Here is a 17,487-nt window from a genome sequence, read left to right as displayed (position 1 = left end):
CTCTTCATTTACCAAAATACCTCTCAGAAAAATCAGGAGACAGCAGCGAAGGCACAGAGCTGGCAGGGAGTTTGCTGGGATCTCTGTGCAAGCTCAGCTGAGCTGCTGCCATGCTTTGCTGCTCTCTCTTCCATCCGAGCATCTTTGAGCACTTGAAACCCAGGGACAGTATCTGGCCTCAAATTATCTGCGTGAGGCAGATGAGCTCAATGCCACTGAGATCCTGCAGCACCCTGGCAGAGCTGGGAGGAGAGCTGGGGCTCGGGGCCGGCTGCCTTCCCTTCCCCAGAGCCCAGGGGACTGGATCTGCAGCCTGAATCCTTGGGGCAGCGGGGCGTGAGGGGTGCAGCCCGCATCCCTGCCCAGTTCGAGGGAGCAGAGCTGCCTTTGCTGGGGCGTGCTGGGGCCGGGGCCGGAGCCGAGGAGGCAGGACGGGGTGAAAAGGTGGCTGCTCAGCCGAGGAGCTGCTGGAGCTGCTGCGCAGCGTGGGCGGGCAGGTGATTGCTCTCTCTTGTACATAAGCAAGGTGTATTAGTGGCTTTTGTTCTAATAATAAATATGCCATTGTCTCTTCACCTTCTAATAAAACCTTTCCATTTTTTAAGGGGCTGCAGCTTGAAACGCGATGACAGACCTGTCTCTGTAGCAGCGAAGTTTCTTCCCCCTCTGCTCCGCTCCTTTCTCTCATCCTTCCCTGCTCTGCCCCTCTCTCCAGGAGATGCTGTTTGTGCCAGCCGGGAGCTCAGCGTCGTGGTTTATGGTTTGCAGGGCTGACACGAGGGGCTTCGGCTTTCCCTGTGCGGGTATGGCACTTCTCTCCCAGACCCCGGACTTTGGAGGGAGTAAAGGTTGGGCTCACTGCCTGTGTTCTAGTTATCTTTCATGGTAGGAATGAGATGAGTCGAGGTTTGTCTGCACAAGGATACTCAGGGAGGCAGATCTGGATGAAATAAAAAAGTGAATTTAAAGTAGATTATCTAAAACACATTAAAAGTCAGTGTAACCTTTCTGACTCAGTTAAATGGCTTTAATTCTGTATATTGTAAATCTACTTTCTTTTCAAGTGAGACTGTGCACAAAAGGGTTCATGCCGTTCTGCTAATTCCCTCTAGAAGTTAACCTGAGTTAATTGTCAGATAAGTGACACTGCAGACAAATCCACAAAGGCTGGGGTGGAGTTTGAGGAGCAGCAAAGGGAGGATGCTTGTGCAGCCCCTCTGGTGCTGGGTTAGCAGCTCTGCTCGGGCCAGGCTTACACTTTTGAAAAATTTTGGGGATCTGGAAAACTGTTTTTCAGATGAGAATTAGAGTGATTTTTAGTTTTCCTAAAAAATTTTCCATATTTTCTCAGCAATTAGACTGTTTATGAGAATTTGGGTGCCTGGTGGGAAGAAGGAGAGGTTTCAGCATGACATCTCACGGTTGCTTCTTCCCCCTGTGATCGGCACAAAGCAGCTAGTTCATTGGGAAGCCGACAGCACCTTTTTGTTACTATTTTATCACACAGAGTGGCCAAAGCCACTGTTGGGGAGGTTTGAGGTCTGTCCATCACTGGAGTCCCTTTTCTTCATGCTGCCTTTTTGTGAGTGAGATGTTTATTCACCTCGCAAGCCTGTGGCTTGCCTGTTTGGGAAAGGTGTCCTGGGAATCACGCCGGCTCATCCCGCTGCTCCGGGACCCATGGTGATGCCAGACCTTTGGGGTCTGCAGGACCCCATCGTGCTGTGTGATTAAATGGGCCATTGCTGTTTAGTTTTCAGGAGTGTTCTTCTGCCTTGGGGAGCTGCAGCTGAAATAAGCCCCTGCTCGTACAGTCTTCCCAGTTGCCAGCTGGCAGTATAATAGGAGAAAACCAAATCATTTGCTGTTTTTTTCCCATAAACATCTCTGCGAGACATAAAAGGCTCCTGTGCAAAACCAAACGCGGGTGGAGGGGCTTGAACAGCCCCTGCTGCTAATGTGGGATAATCCAATTTGGCTGGAGGGAGGTGAGCTGACGGGGCTCCTTCCTGGGGCTACGCTTTCCTCTGGCTTGCAGCTGGAGAAAGTCTGGGTTGTTTGTCACTAATAAATGCCAGGGCTGCTCCGAGGGACGGCGCAGCTGATAGACCCACCCCGGGGCTTGTTATCGCTGGGAGAGATGGTGCGAGAGAGCACTTGGGTGCGAACCGACTTACTGCTCTGTGATCATCGCACCGGCAAGTTAGAAATTAGAAGGGCAGGGGGGCGAAGGTGGCAGGTCAACGGCTTTCTTTTCACAAGCAGATTATTTGTGGGCAAGGCTGGGTGTGCGGCCCCAGGGGCACAAACCCAGGCTGGGGGGGTGCCTGCGGGACCCCCCTTGGGCTCCTGGGAGGTCAGGAGCGATGGCCGAGGCTTGGCCAGGGCTGAGCCTGCAGAGCGGAGGTGGGAACCCCCAGCTCTCCCCGCGAGCAGCCCCAACACCTCCTGCCCCCGCGGACCCCCGAGCAGCTCCCCGGGGAGGGCCGGTGGCCGGGCTCCTGGGGAAGCGGGGCTGCCTGGGAGCCTCTTCTCTAGACAGAGCATCTCCTCGGCTTCCCCGGCTCCCTCCCTCAAGGTCCTCCGGCATCTCTCCCAAGCTGAGCATCTCCCCCAAGCTGAGCATCTCCCGTGGGTCTCCTGGGTCTGATGTGGGGGGACGTCGCTGTCGGTGTCACCCGGGATGGCAGCTCCGGTCAGCACAGCCTGTGCGCTCTGCAGGCTTTTTGGCTTTGGGGCGATGGGTTCCTCCGTGAAGCCTTCAAACAGATAATAAAAGAAGAGTAGTAGCAAACTAAATCATGCCGCAGGGAGGCCCTCAGCTCAGGGATGAATTAGCTTTCCTTTGGACTCACATTTTAATTGAAATGCCAATTTATTGCTTTTATTTAGTTTGAACTATGCTGGAGTGCTGTGGACTCATAAAGCACAAAGTAAAAAAAAAGAAAAACCTTTACGAGCTGCAACTGCCCCCTTTGCTTTGGTTATATTTCTCGATTGCCCTGACTCACGTTAAATGAGGACAGGGAAGAGGGCACTGCTGGACACTGGGAGACAGGGAAGGGCTCCAGCTCAGGTGACAGGGACCCGTGGCCATCCACAGGGATGGGTATGTCTTGTAGAGAGTGTTGGTTTTGCAAAGGGAATTTTTTTCTTTGCAGCTGCAATTGCTTTGTTTCTTAGCACTGTGGTGATGGCTGGCTGGCTGGCTGCGGGATGTACAGTACACGAGCACGGTCCCTTCGCCTCCCACCCGCTCTCATACATCTCTATGTTCTTCTTTCTCCCCCTGCCATGACCCCCCCATGTTACCCTCATCATTCTTTTCTGTTCCTTTATTTTATTTTGTTTTCCCTTCTCTGGTTATCACCCGTGTCTGTAAAATTATCTCTGTGAAGGTGTGCATAGGAGAAAGGCCATGTTAGTTCCTAAAAACACCCCAACCAGCATCTTTCAAAATGTAATTTCTCCACAGAAAGTGAGACACTGATTTGACACAGAGCAGCGATGCAGTTTGCGAGATTCGTTAAAAGAAACCCCCCAAAATCATACAAAATGTTTTTGTCCATGGACCTGAGTCCTTAAAGGGGCCGTACACTGGCAAAACCACCAGAGCATCGCCAGGTCCCCCCAGCATCCCCAGCCGGGGACCTCAGCAGGGACACGTCCCAGGCACGGCGCGACCCCCGGCCGAGCACTCGGGCGGTCGCTTGTCCCTCCGGCGTTGGCGTTCCCCTGGCACAGCTCCGGCTCTCGCGCTGGTTTCTGCCTGGCAGCTGTACGTTTCCCTCACCTCCTGTGATGCTCTCGCTCTGTAGGCCACACGCCGAGGACTTCAGCGTGGATTCCTCCTTCTCGCAGTAAGTGCACCGCTCGCGTTTCCTTGCGCCGGCGCTGCGGGGAGGGGGTGTGAGGGCTGCTGTGGCACCGCCGGCCCCAGGGACCATCACTCTTCCACTGGGGAAAAGCCAGCCGCGTTCTCCAGAGAGCAAAAACCCCCTTGCCGTTTGGGGTGTTTGTGCGGTGCATGTGCGCATGGTGTCTCATGAGCCAAGTATTTTGGGCAGTACCTGCTGCCAAGAACAGCGGTTAGCCTTGACTTTAAATTAGTGGTAGATTATTCTGCTTTTAAGGGAGTTGATAAACACGAGGTTGGTCCTTTACTGCTCTTGGCACCAAGGAGTTGTGTACAGGACTGGCAATCCCTTCTGAAAGAGCAATGGTTCCCACCATGGGGAAGACTAGCTGCGCTCAAAGACAGACAAGTTTCTTGGTGAAGAAGTGATATCTTTGGCAGCAAATTGGTGATTACCCATTAGCGATGAGCTCCATGCGCAGACTCTAATTAAACAATCCAGATTCATCAGCAGAAGCAATTATAGGAGCAGACTCATGAGTGTCAATATCCAATGTTGCAAAACAAATAAGCCAAACAAAACACAGCGTGTTATTCCATTGCTGCTTCTCTTTCTGGGTTTTAATCTTTTTAATTATTATTATTCTATTAAGAGCAAGCGATGCCACTACCCGGCCGCAAGCAGCGTGGGGCCAGGGCTGGGGCTGCTCCGTGCATCCTCAGTGAGGCTGTCAAGACTTGGATGGGAAATGCAGCGGGAAGATGACTTGGGGGATGAGCGTGTCCTTGCCCAGGACCCGTCGTGGGGATGCGTGTCCTCGCACAGTGCTGAGCGAGAGCCCTCTGCCCCCGTGGGGGGAGGCCTGGATCAGGCCCCCGCATAGCACATCATTACTGGCAAGGGCTCCCCATCCTCTCTGGCTCCGCACCCAACTTTGGGAGCAGGCTGTGGGCCGAGGCCCACTCCCCACTTGCTGCAGGCGTGTCGGTAGGGTTGCACGTGGGCACGGCGCAGAGCCCCTCGGTGCTCCCCTGGCTCCTCTCGGATGTGTTTGCCTTGTGTACCTTTCCGCGGTGCACACTTGTGCCGATACCCAGAGCAGCGCTGTCCCCTGGGAATGGCCTCGACCCGGGGTTCCCAGCCTGGGGAGGCACCGGAGCAGCCCTGGGGTGAAGCAGAGTGTCCCGCTTCACCCCAGAGCTGAACTCACATTTTTGGGGGCGTGGGGTGCTGCCGGGTCGGTGCCGCGCTGCCGGCCCCGCCGTGCATCGCCGCCCCTTGCTCTTTGGTACCGAGGGCACTTGCACAGAGACATCTTCAACCCCTGAGTGCATCCCCGCTGCCTCCAGTGCTTGCTTTGGTGCCTGAAAATGAGCTCCGCACCTGCTAAATACAGTTGGAGAGAGATGATAGCTGCCTTCGGGGAACAAGGAACTGATGAACTCTTGCAACATAAAAATCCCATTTTCATTGCAGTGTCCTCCCTAATAAAAAACCAGGAAGAAGCCCAGCAGCAGATTTCTTTTTTATCACTACAGATTCATGTACCCTTTCCTGCAGCGTGTGTCAGGGCTGGCCAATGCCTGTGTCCCGGCTCAGCAGAGCCCTTGTGCCCTCAGCGTGGTGCCTCCTGCCCGGCCTTTGTCCCACCGACACAGGAGTGCTTGTGCGGATGAGTTCAGGGCATCGTTCATCTCGTGGTGCAGGATGAGTGGCTGTGAGGACTGGCGTGTGAAGCCAGCCTTGGCCTTGGGCAGAGTTTTTCCAGAAGTGGCTGCTTGGAGCTTGCTTTTCATCCCCCCAAAATAAAATTGCAGTATTACTGCTGGAGCCAGGATGCCATTACCTGCATCCAGCTGTGTTTAATTTGCTGCAGAGTGGTTGGCAATATCGCTTCTTTCTTTGGGCAAAAATCACACTCCATAATAAAACAGGAGATGCTTTTTTTTTCCAATTTATTCCCATGATAAATGCATGAAATCTTGAAGAAACAAGTTTTTGAGCTGGTCCTCGGGCAATGTGTGCCACAACATCCTGATTCCCAGTGCAGCGTGTCTATTGGTGTGGGACTCAATTTTGCTAATCATCGTTCGTGATGTGCCTCGGCATGTGCTCTGCCCGGAGCAGCTCAGCCAGCTCGTTCCTGGTGCTGCGTGAGCCGTGGCTCGGAGGGCTCCATCGGTCCGGTGGGGCCATCCCGGCAGCTTGGCCGAGAGGCTGGAGCTGGCGGGAGCAGCTGCCTTCCCGCGGGGCTGTGACAGTGCCACGGTGGCTGTGATGGTGCTATAGTGGCTGTGACGGTGCCACGGTGGCTGTGATGGTGCTATAGTGGCTGTGACGGTGCCATGGTGGCTGTGACGGTGCCACGGTGGCTGTGACGGTGCCATGGTGGCTGTGACGGTGCCACGGTGGCTGTGACGGTGCCATGGTGGCTGTGATGGTGCTATAGTGGCTGTGACGGTGCCACGGTGGCCACGATGGTGCCCGTGAAAGGCTGATGCAGAACCCGCTAAGTGCCTCTGGGCTGGGTGCTGCCACGATCTATGGGGATCGTCTGGGACTGTGCAGAATGAGGAGGGAAGTGGCTTCAGTATTGCACCTACTAAGGGATGGGGGACAAGAGTGATTCGTAGAAAACGGGCAGATTTCCTCTGTTTGCAATACGTGGCCTTTGGGACCATGCAGCCTCTCGCCCTGGTCTCCCAAGTGCTCTCAGGTACCTCCCAGGCGCTGAAACCTTCACCCTGAGAGAGGTCTCCCCTCTCCCCGTCCCTGTGCGGGTCAGCAGCATTGGCCGGGGGGCTCTTCCCCCCAGAGTGGGGAGAGGCGAGCGATGCCGCGGCTCCCAGTCCCTCTCTGGTTACCTTTGTGCTTTCTTCTTTAAAAATGTGCCAGAGGTTTGTTGGAGAAGCTGCTGCAGTGAGAGATGTTCGGGGGTGTTTGGTAAACCCCTGGAGAAGCTGAGCTATTGCTGGAGGAAAGCTCCCGGCCGCGGTGCTGGTGAGCGCGCTGGCGGTGCTGCACGGCTCGGTGGGAGGGTGACGGGGTGTCCGCGCCACGTTCGGCTTGCAGCACAACCGAGCCCGGAGCTTGCAGAAGAGGCAATGAAACAAAACCAGGCAGCAGATTTTGCAGAGCCCCTGTTGTGGGCTGGTCCCTGCCCGGCTGCCCGGTGCATGGGGGGCATGCAGGGGGGTGCGGTGGGAGATGCCCCCCCAGGGCCGTGCAGCCCCACGTGGTTTTGAAGCCGTTTTCTTGCACGCTTGCCGGTGCTGAGCCGGTACAGCCTCGTTGAAACCCACAACCCTCCTTCTTTGAGTAATTGTTCAATTACTGCTTATTGAGCGTGGGGGCAGCCTGTTCCCTGTTTCTCACTTTGGCAGGCGCCCAGGTTTTCCATACGCACACAGCCGTACAGCTATTGCCTCTTCCCACCTCAAAACCGTGAGCTGGGAGCAGCTTGTAGCGCTGGCGAGCTGGGAGCTCTGGTGGGAAGGGCCGTAGCCGTCCCCCTGTCCTCTACTCATCCCAGGATAGATGGAGGATGGCAAACACGTAGATCACAGAGGTGGTGTTCAGTACACAAAGCTCACTCGGTGTCATCTGTCTTGCTTTAGCTTCTGTACCCGAATGCCTGTTACCGTCAGGGAAAACGGTGGAAAAAAGGAAAGAGCATCTCCGAAGGAAATCAGGAGGGCTGGCAGCTGCGGGAGATGTGCCTGGGTAGTTCATGCGGTTGCCATCAGCAGGTGTCTGAGCTGTAGGCTGGCTGGTTCGGTGGTTTATTTGGGAAGAACTTTGGCTTCCACTTGGCTTCCCCCGATGCCCCGCGGGGCCGTGCTGGCACCGGCCGCCCTCTGTGCCGGGCCGGTGGCTGAGCGAAGGACCGGCAGCAGCCCGGCTGGGATGCGGTGCCTTTAGCAGCACCCTGCCTTTTGCACAATGTCCCCTGCCGTTCCTTGCGCTGCAGGATGCTGAGAGGGGAAACGTTGCAGACCTGCACTTCACCGCTGCTCCTCACCTTCGTCTGCCCGGGGCCGCATCTGGTGCCCACAGCCCATCCCCAGTGAGCCCACCTGGGCCATCAGCACATTTCTTTAACTTCAGCTATTGTATGCCACAGCCGCATTTCTTATGTATTTGACCCCTGTGGTTTTGCAGGGAGGATGCAGAGCTGTCCTCCGGGCTCAGCCAGAGTGGGGGGGTCAAGTGGGGTCTCACTTGAGAGTACACCGTCTTGGCAGAAGTGGGTGTTGGCAGCCACCAGATTGCAGAGTTTTTGGTTTTGTTTTGGTTTTTCTCCCCCCATATCTGTGAAGAGTCTCATTTGCATCCCACTACATGATGGGGGAAGTTTCTTGAGAAATTTCCTGGAACAAGAACGGCATTTCCCACCCAGCCAGAGTGTGAGAGCAAGGATTGGAGCTGCGGAGAGATGCTGAGATTTTTTTCTTGTCTTTCAAGAGCCATATTTTTTTGGAAGATACCCTTCTCATGGCAAGAAGTCTCTGTTACAAAATAGAGCAAAAACTCCCTGGGCACCTAAGCCCTTTTTTGGAAAGCAGCAGGGCAGCAGGGAGGCTTTGGGCAGCGTCCCAGCGCAGGGGGTGGCAGCTCGCTCCCGTGGCCGGCCGGTGGATTTTGGAGCCGTCTCAGTTTTCAGGCCATGCCTGGCGGCTGTCACATGCCGCGGGGACCGGAGGGGAGCTGCCTGTGCCCGACTGCCCATGTAAGTCTCCCGGGGACGCAGAGCGCGGGGGTACGTCTCCGTCCCCCGTCCCTGCCTGCGCTGCCCGTGCGGGTGAGCCCTGGCGTGGGGCTGCACGTGGGTTGCTATTTTTCGTGGTTTACTCGTCTTTAAGGGGAGCGTGTTTATCCCCAGCTCTCTGGGGAAGGCACACGTATGGAGCTGGGGCTGTGCTCCTCGGTGTCTATTTTAATGCTGTCGAGCCGGGCTGTGCTCGTCCCGGTCTTGCATCCTGCACTTTTCCGAAAAAACTATTGTGTCTTTTTTGGGAACTCATCATCTTAGAACAAATTGCCTCCAATCTTAGATTAATAAAGTACAATAAATAACCGAACGAAGAAAATGAAATTGCTCAGGCATTATGAAGTGCATAATAGCGGTAATTACACTTCCAAGCAGAGGGCTTGTAACTAAACTTGTACCATGATGATTATCTGTGGCCCGGGGAGGTTCAGCCAGGGCGAGGTGGGGGGAGCGGCGTGTTGCCTGCTCCCTTCCCGCAGGGCGTGCTGCTGCCCGCACCCCTCGCTGCTGCCCGCACCCCTCGCTGCTGCCCGCACCTCTCGCTGCTGCCCGCACCCCTCGCTGCTGCCCGCACCCCTCGCTGCTGCCCGGGCTGGGCTGGGACCGCGCTGCCCGGCCGGCGGGAGGGATGCCCGGCCATGGCAGCGGGGAGGGGGCAGTTTGAATGGCCCAGCTTGGCTGAGCTGCTGTGAAGGCGAAGCCAGTCAGGGTGTGTGTTTTGGGGTGGTAATGCAGTCGGAGTTTAGCTTGGTTTTTATTTGAAGTTAACTTCTTGACAACGAAATTCAAGAGTATATTTTAGAGGGTACAATCTCCTTCCCTCAGCTGGAAGTGGAGTAGGAGCTTTGATGCTTTTGGGTGGTTGCTGCTGCCTGGTAAAAGCCATGGCTCGCTCGGTGGGTCGGTGCTGGGGTGTTGGGTTAAGCTGGTGCCTGCAGAGCGGGTGCAGTGTCGGACCGGGGCAGCGTCCTGGTCCCCGTCATGCCGAGCCCTTGCTCTGCCCTCCCTCCTCCTCCAGACAGAGCCACGGGCGCCGCCGGGGCTCGGCAGGGCATCGGCCCGCGGGGGCCCGTACAGCTCCAGGGGCTCAGTCCAGAAAGCAGCGAGGGCAGGCTGTCTGCACGGGAACGTGTTCTTTCTATGTTCTATTTCTTCATCTCTTAGCAGTGATAAATACCCCCTTTCCCCTCCAAGACCTGCTTCAATTGCTTTCCAAGTGTTTCTTCTTCCTGCAGCCATTATGATGGATAAATACACAGGCTACTTTTTGTCACAAAAAGTTAGATCTCTTCTAATCATTCAGTTCTCTTATCCATCAGCGTTTATATTCATAGTCTCGAGGTGGGCTGCAACGCTATAGATCAGCAAACCATCTGTCTGGCGACAGAGATTTATATTGCTGTTTGTTTCTTTGGTGCGGAAGCGAATGTCTGGGAGAGGAATCGTGCTCCCTGAAGTCTCCCTCTCCTTGATGCACTTAATCCTCAGGGACTCTGATGAATGGGGTGCCCAGCGCTCACGACGGAGCTGAAGGCCAGTTCCTGGCATTTCCTGGGTATTTTTAATAAGGAGAAGGAGCAATTAGTTTGTGTGTGCAGTGTCGTGAGCAATTACGGCAGCTGATTTATGCCCTGACACAGATAAATTATTTGCCAAGTCTGGCTTTGGGAACAATTAATTTTAACACATGTTAAACCTGCGCTTATGAAGCTCTGCGTTTATGGCTGCTTGCTCCTAAGGCATCGTGCTGGCTGAGCCAGCGCTCATAAATTCTCCTGCTCGCTCCCCAGCGCTCGCCGTCCCCGCAGCAGGGTCCGTGGTTGCCCACCCACCTGCCCGCTCCCTTCTCGTGCCAGCGAGTGCGGCTGGTGAACACGCAGTGGGTTCGGTGCAAATTCCGCCGGCTGCCCTCCCTGCTCCTTGGGCTGCCCGGTCCCCGCGAGCATCGGGGCCGCAGGGGAGACGCAGGCTCAGGTCCTGTCCCTGCCGCTGCTGGCTGGGGATGTTTGGGGTGAGGTGTGTTCTCGGTGAGCCCCCGCAGCTGCTGCCTCAGGTGCATTTGTGTTTTAGCATTTTTCTTCAGCTGATGCTATGAAATGTCCTGGCGAGGAGCGACGCGCTCACATCGCTGCTGATGGGCTTGCTGAGCGCTGCCAGCCATACCCGGGCATCCTTCCCCTTGGCATTCTAAGCGGCACACATGCCAAATATCTTAACGGGGTTAGTGACTGCCCCACCGAGGCTGTTGGTTATTGTCACCTCTGTTACGGAGCTGCCCGGTGCATGACGTCCTACCAAGGGACCCGGGCAGGGCACGGGGTCCGCAGAGGACATGCCTGCAGGTGGGCAGCAGGAGCTCAGTGTTCGCTTCCCAGTTAAGGCTCCTGATTTCTTTCCTCTCCAGCACCGCCGACGGGCACAAGGTGACCCCGCAGCTTGGAGCCCCTCGGCTCTGCCCGCAGCAGCTCTGGAGCCGGCGGGGCTCAGACCCCCCTCCCCGGCTGCACCCGCTCCAGGCTGTGCTGCTCCGGCAGCGTTAGGGAGATGCTGAAGGACGAGGCTCTCGGAGTGGGTCAGCCACCCCCAGCCTGTCACCCGGTCCCTGCCAGCCACCAGACCAGGCAGCTGCCGGTGGTTCCCGCTGCGTCACTCCAAGGGAGGTTAAGCCAGAGAGCGGTTACTGGCTTATGGCAGAGGCATGCAAAGTTTGATAGCCCGTATAAAATTTTATCCCAGCTATCGTGCCTGAGGTGATGGGTTTCTCTCTGTGCGTTTGCTTTTTGTACATAAGAGCCTTGTAAATTAAAAATCTGACTTTTCAACCTGATAAGGGAGTCCATGAGAAGCCCCGAGGAGATCTCAAGCGTGTGCCTTGCTTTTTACATGCTGGGCAGTTTGCCCACAAGCAGTCAGGCTGGCTGTGAAATGCCAGCGGGCGCCGGTGGGTATCAAGACAAGGGACTTCCAAGCAATGAGGGTCTCATAAAACCCCTTCCCAGTTTGCTGCCCGATCAGCTCAGCAGTAACGCTCAGTAAATATTTGTTTATCCCTCTGTTGTCAGAGCGTGTAGCAGCTGCTTTCCAATAAATCACGATTCGGTGGCGTGTGCCAGGCAGCACGCTCAGCTGGAGTTGGCACCATGTGTGCACCGGGGTTGCACAGGCGAAATAGAAGGGGGAGATAGGTTTAATGACTCTCACTGTGAATTTGCTCGCTTTGGTCTATGCCTTGGCTTGGTAATACGCCTGATTAATGAGATCTTGATGACCTCTTCCAAGCAGTTAAAAAAATAGTGATAATAGTAGCACTTACTTAACAGACTTGTTGAATACAGTGAAATAGGGAAAATGGCTAATTCACTGGAGTTAACTCCATTATCAGCTGTAACAGTAATGAACAGACTGTCTTGCTCAGAGACTGAAGCCGAGGCATCAGAAAACCATCTCTTTTTTGCCTGCACTTAGCAGGCAGGAGTGTAATTTATAACGCTGCCTAGTGTGAATAAGTGAGTTTGCAAAGGGCTGCGGGCGTTTCTAAAGTAATAGGAGAGGTGGGTGGCAGATGAGCTGAGCAGGGACCGGTTTCTCCTGCACACCCTTAATCCGGGTCTGCTTGATCCCAGACCCCACTGACATCCGTGGTGAGGAACCTCCAGCCTTGGTGAGGCTTTCCCCCATCCACGCGGCTGTGGGCATCCACCCGGCACGGGGGGAGCGGCAGGAGGGCTGCGGATGGGGGTCGGTGATGGAGACTGGAGCAGCTGAAGATGAAGAAGTGCCCGTGGTGGTCACAGCGGTGGACGGGCCATTTTCAGTTTCACCTGCAGCTCCTCCCTGCCAGTTTCTACAAAGTGCCCCGGCGGGCAACTCCCTGCCACGGCGCCTTGTCCTGGTGCCACAAGTCACCAGCGGCTCCGAATGCCAAGTGACGTTGGGAGTTGGTTGGCAGCTCCTGTTTTTTTCTGGAATGGCCAAATGCGGTAGCTTAGCAACAAAGGGAATTTTTCTCCTTTTAGATCAGATTTGTTTTTTAACAGCTTCAGTGCTGAATGTTGCTCCTACCCGGACAGAGCCAGGGCATGGGCGTACCGGGGATGTCGCCCTCGCCGGCTCCTGCTCTGCTGCAGCCACAGAGGATCGGAGCAGATAAAACATTGCTGGGGGACACTGCTCCAAGGCCACCGCTTTTCTGAGGGGCTTTGAATGTTGTAAAGCGTGCGGGAAAGAAGAAGTTTGCAAGTCCGACGTCAGCTGGTTGCACGTGAATGAAAGCAAACCCTCAACCCAAAGCAGATTTTGCCCCATGGGTCACATTTGCTGCTTTGGCAGTTGTCGATGCACCATGTCCTGGTGCTCACGGCTGGTGGTACCAGTGATTTGGTACTGTGGGAGGAGCTGGGAGCCTGGGGCTGAGCCCAGGGTCTGCTGTGGGCTGCTCTGGGGGGTTACCCAGCCGGGATGGGGGAACGGAGCTCTTGTGGGGCTCCAGGTCTGACCTGCCACCCTGCTGATGGTCTCCTCTGGGTGCTTTCCCCTCAGGGTGCAGGTCGAGTTCTACGTGAATGAAAACACCTTCAAGGAGCGGCTGAAGCTCTTCTTCATCAAAAACCAGCGATCGAGTGAGTGCTCCATGCGCAGAGTGAGCGTCTGCCGGGAGAAACCAAACCCTGCCCGAGCTCGAGAGCTGTGCTCTGTCCTCGTCGTGGGACGAGAAGCCATTGCCATCTGCTGGTGGCTGTTTCCCTGAGTGTCCCCAGCGCTGGCTGCCCAGCCCAGGGCTGCCGCTGCCTGTTGGCCTTTCTGTTGGGTGTTGGCCAACTTGGTTTGGTGGGAACGCGGTTGAACGGGGACTGGGGGATGCTGCCTGCCACCTTTGCTCGCTGGGGACAAACACAGCATGGGAACCAGCTGGGACAAGTTGGCCGGGAGCAGGGTGGGTGTTGGGAGCTGCTCGGGGGGGGGGTCAGGGAGCAAATGTCCCCATCACAGAGCCGGCGATGCTCCCCCAGCCCGCAGGGAGGTCAGCGGCTGTGGGGACAGCCGAGGCAGGCTGTGAGTTACCCGCTCCTGCTTCAGCCATCCGGGTTAATATCCACTTGACTAATGGTGTTTTTATTTTCTTTCTCTGAGATGTCATTAGCTGTCTGGAGGGAGTCTGCTCGTTAATTTATAAATTCACATTTTCTTTTCCTCCCTGCATCCTGTTGTCTTGTTAAAAAGCTGGAGCATAGCACAACAGGGTGCCCACGGGGAAGTTTTTAATGAAAATGTGATGAATTTCTCACTTGTAATTTGAGTAATAACCCGATGAACTGGCTGGGGAGGGAGACCGGATAAAGCAGCAGCTTTTGCTCGCCGTCCCTCCTCCTGCAAGCTGTTTGCAGTGTGGTGAGCGGAGCGGGGCCCTGGCCCTGCCTATCTGATGCTTTTTAATGGATGCCCGTTAATGAGGGGGATACGCTCCAGCAGCTCCTCATTTGTCTCTCACATCTATCGGGGCCAGCAAGGAGCTGACTCATCGTTGCTTATTTCTATATTGGTTTCCTATATATCTGACACTGGGTAGGATGTGTAGAGCCCCAGGCAAAGCACGAGCAACACCCTGCAAAACTTGTAGGAAACTAAAGGTGCTGTGCTGCGGGGTGCAGAAGGTGCCTGGGGTGCCCGGGGCGTGCTGCCTGGCCCACGCCGTGCTCCCCTCTGCCGCAGGCCTGAGGATCCGGCTCTTCAACTTCTCGCTGAAGCTGCTCACCTGCCTCCTGTACATCGTCCGCGTCCTGCTCGACAACCCGGAGGAGGGCATAGGCTGGTGAGTGCCCCCGCCGACACCCCCGGGCTCCCCAGCGCAGCCCGGGCAGTGGCGAGCGCGGGCGCGGTGGCAGCCCCTCGCCGGGCGCGAGGATGCGCGACGGATGGCTTTTCTCACGCCAGCTGTTTGAATTGGTAGTTTAGCAAAACTCGCCGGCCCCGGTGGGCTGTGCTCCCTGCTCAAGCCCCACGGAGAGGCACGTGGGCGTCTGCTGGCCCCGCACGGCGCACGGGGAAAAGGTGGTGGAAAAATTCAGCGTCACGTTCGTTTGCAAATGCTGTCTGGCTCTAATGGTCAGGGGTGCAACGTGGCCTTCAGACACAGGCAAGAGCTCATGACTTCAGTGAATTGCCGTGCAAGCATTTCCTGAACGCTGATGCCCTTGAAGACACTTATGCTAAATCCCATTTAAGCGTTTGGGAAGAAAATACATTGTGCCATTTAGATCCCCGAGGTGACAGATGATTACATACATCAGCTTTGCTCTGGGTTTCAGTAAAAGCCTATTTTTAATATGTCCTTGCTTTGTTTAGCTCACATACAGTGTGGTTTTTTTTTTTCAAGAGCTAGGAGAATTAGCAATTTTTCTCTTTGTAAAGGTTGCAGACTACTAAGTACATCTGCGTGGTCCAAAAGTGGTTTCAGACCTGCAAGAATTAAGCGTGACACAGACACACATCCTTGAAAGGTTAAGCACAGCTGCCGTTCGGGGCAATCCACTTTCCTGAGGGTTTGTGGCAAAATAAACCCTGGCCAGTAGGAATGCATCCCCTGCAGCAAGGCAGGGGGAGAACTTGGCTTCAGTGCTGCCTGCCTGGCAGGCTGCTCGGGCCCAGCTAGCCTTGTCCTAGAAGCCGAAGCTCGGTAGTGTTTGCTAATTGTAACCTGGTTATTAATTCCCAGCTGCAGCCCTGTGTTCGAGCACTGTGCCCAGGGAGCCCCGTGCCTGGCCAGTATCAGTATTTTGCAGCATCTCTGGTATGGGCTGAAGTACCTGGCGGGTCTTATTCTCCAGTAATAAGATGTTAAAAACTGCCTGGGTGAGACAGGCTCCTGTGGAAAGCCCCGGCTATAGGGACCAGCGTGCATTTGGACCCGTGGGAGTGTTGTCCGGGGGCCTCCCCCAGCACCAGGACAGTGCGGCGAGGGCACCCCGTGAGCCCGGGGACCCCACGCCAGCACCCCTTTTCCTTCCCCCCCACCGCTGACTGCTTTCCCCTGATTTGTCTTTCTCTTCTCCTAGCTGGGAATGCGAAAAGCAGAATTACACAGCATTCAACCAGTCCACAAAGATAAACTGGTGAGTCAAGAGCCGCTCCGGTGCTGGGGGTCTGGCTCTGCTGGGACGTGGGGACGCAGCGATGGACGTGGCTGGTGCTGGCAGCTGCGGGTGGCCGTTTCTTGGTCATGGGGCTGCTCGAGGGATGCGCAGCAGCATCCCAGGATCACATCAATTGACAAGTGCCTGTGGGTGCACCCTTGGGAATGGCTTATTCCCAGTGCAGAGGCTGCTTGAACAAACCGTGCAGTAAGGAACACCAGAACCAGTCCTGTGCTGGATCCTGCATCAGTGATGGCCTCAGATTTGCATTTGGTGGGGGGGTAAAAGTTGGGCTACAATTAGTTGGGCTACAGTTTAGATCCAGTTTGAATTTTCTTCGCAGGTCACACATCTTCTGGGTGGATAGAAAAATGCCACTGTGGGCTGTGCAGGTGAGTGCCCAGACCTCAGGCATGGTCGTGCAGGAGCGCAGCAGGAGCTGGGGTCTGAGCTCTGCCGCCAGCGGGTCTCTGTGCATCTCTGCCCGCAACAGCGAGGGGCAACGGGTTGTCTCGGGTGAGCAGAAAATGAGCCGGGGCTTCTGTTGGGAGCAGCCACATAGCCCTGGGTGAAAATCCTGGGGGCCGATAGGAGAGGACAAGCTGTAAGAAGATAAAATCATGAGGCTGGCTCAACTCCTCCCCAGCCTGGATGCAGCCGTACCACTAACAGGCTATTTTCAGGCCGGGCAGCTGCCTGGGGAATCGCTTGCAGGAGGGTTGAGCGCCCGTCGGCTTCTGCTCAGGGCTACCTGCACGCCTGCTGCTCGTGCGTGGCAGACATTCACACGTCTAACCCAAACGGGTGCAGGGAAAGCAAACAAACATTTTTGTTTGCATGCTCGTCTGCATTACCCGCGGGCTCCTCATCACGCAGGGCAGGGAGGGCTCGGCAGAGCTCTGAGCGACTGACGATGCGTCGAACGAGCCCTCAGCAGCCTTTGCCTGTCTGTCTCTGCAGGTCAGCATAGCTTTAATCAGCTTTCTGGAGACCATGCTGCTCATCTATCTCAGCTACAAGGTAAGTGCCCCGGGGCGGGCGGTGGACAGGGATGTGCCGCCTGGGTCTGAGCCCCTGGCATGAATTCATTTCTCCTTCGTTGAGCTGTCTGAAGCCTGAAGCATCCCAAGAGGACGCTTGTCTCCGCAACGTCTCAGCTGCCTGTGGCTGTTTTCCTTTCTCATTCCCCCTCAGGCTGCTGGATAAGTGTTGTGCAGAGCAGAGCTGGGGGATCTCTTCTTTTTCTACTTTCCTTTAAATTCAGGTCTGTTTTACAAAGGTTCGCTGTTTTTAGTGGGGGGAGCAGATTGACACACGCCAAGTTTCCTAAGGTTGAGGACCTGGAGCTGAGCTCGGCAGCGTGACTCCTGCTTGTGCCGAGGTCTGCTGCCTCCGGAGGGAGCAGGCTCTGCTCCAAGCCGGACAGGGAGAGCCACAAGCTGCCTCCTTTGGACCAAAGCCCCTTAAAATGGCCGAGAAAAGTGACCTTAACAAATGGCATCTTCTCAGGGTCCCTGGGACAGTTGGCAGAAGAGACTCAGACCCTGTGTCACCCCCCTGGTTTGAGTGCCAGCGATCTGTATCAGTCACTCTCGTTCTCCGCCCTTGCCTGAAGTGTTGTTGTCCCCCGGCTTTGGGCAGCAGCAGTGGCGGACAGAGGGATGTCATGGCTGCGGAAAGGACTGAACAGTTTGGGAAGGTTTTACTGATTCCAGCGTGCCTGCCGCCA

General features: G+C 55.7%; 1 protein-coding gene across 11 annotated transcripts in view; it reads left to right on the top strand.

Annotated features, from left to right (window-relative positions):
* KCNT1 (potassium sodium-activated channel subfamily T member 1) overlaps nucleotides 1–17,487 on the top strand; it is a 92,154-nt gene that overhangs the window by 50,148 nt on the left and 24,519 nt on the right. For 8 of the 11 annotated variants that reach the window (XM_030001233.2, XM_030001235.2, XM_030001236.2 and 5 more), the window contains 5 exons: nucleotides 13,168–13,247; nucleotides 14,338–14,437; nucleotides 15,681–15,737; nucleotides 16,102–16,150; nucleotides 16,719–16,778. In XM_030001233.2, the coding sequence (XP_029857093.1) occupies nucleotides 13,168–13,247; nucleotides 14,338–14,437; nucleotides 15,681–15,737; nucleotides 16,102–16,150; nucleotides 16,719–16,778 (346 nt within the window). Of the gene's footprint in view, nucleotides 1–3,818; nucleotides 3,861–8,549; nucleotides 8,587–13,167; nucleotides 13,248–14,337; nucleotides 14,438–15,680; nucleotides 15,738–16,101; nucleotides 16,151–16,718; nucleotides 16,779–17,487 lie in introns of those variants that run through there. The other 3 variants (XM_030001238.2, XM_030001240.2, XM_030001243.2) reach the window with 2 other exon arrangements.

Source organism: Aquila chrysaetos, chromosome 24 (assembly GCF_900496995.4).
Source record: "Aquila chrysaetos chrysaetos chromosome 24, bAquChr1.4, whole genome shotgun sequence".
Classification (NCBI taxonomy): domain Eukaryota; kingdom Metazoa; phylum Chordata; class Aves; order Accipitriformes; family Accipitridae; genus Aquila; species Aquila chrysaetos.
Note: the sequence above shows the minus strand (reverse complement) of the source record. Positions and strands in the feature narration are given on the sequence as shown.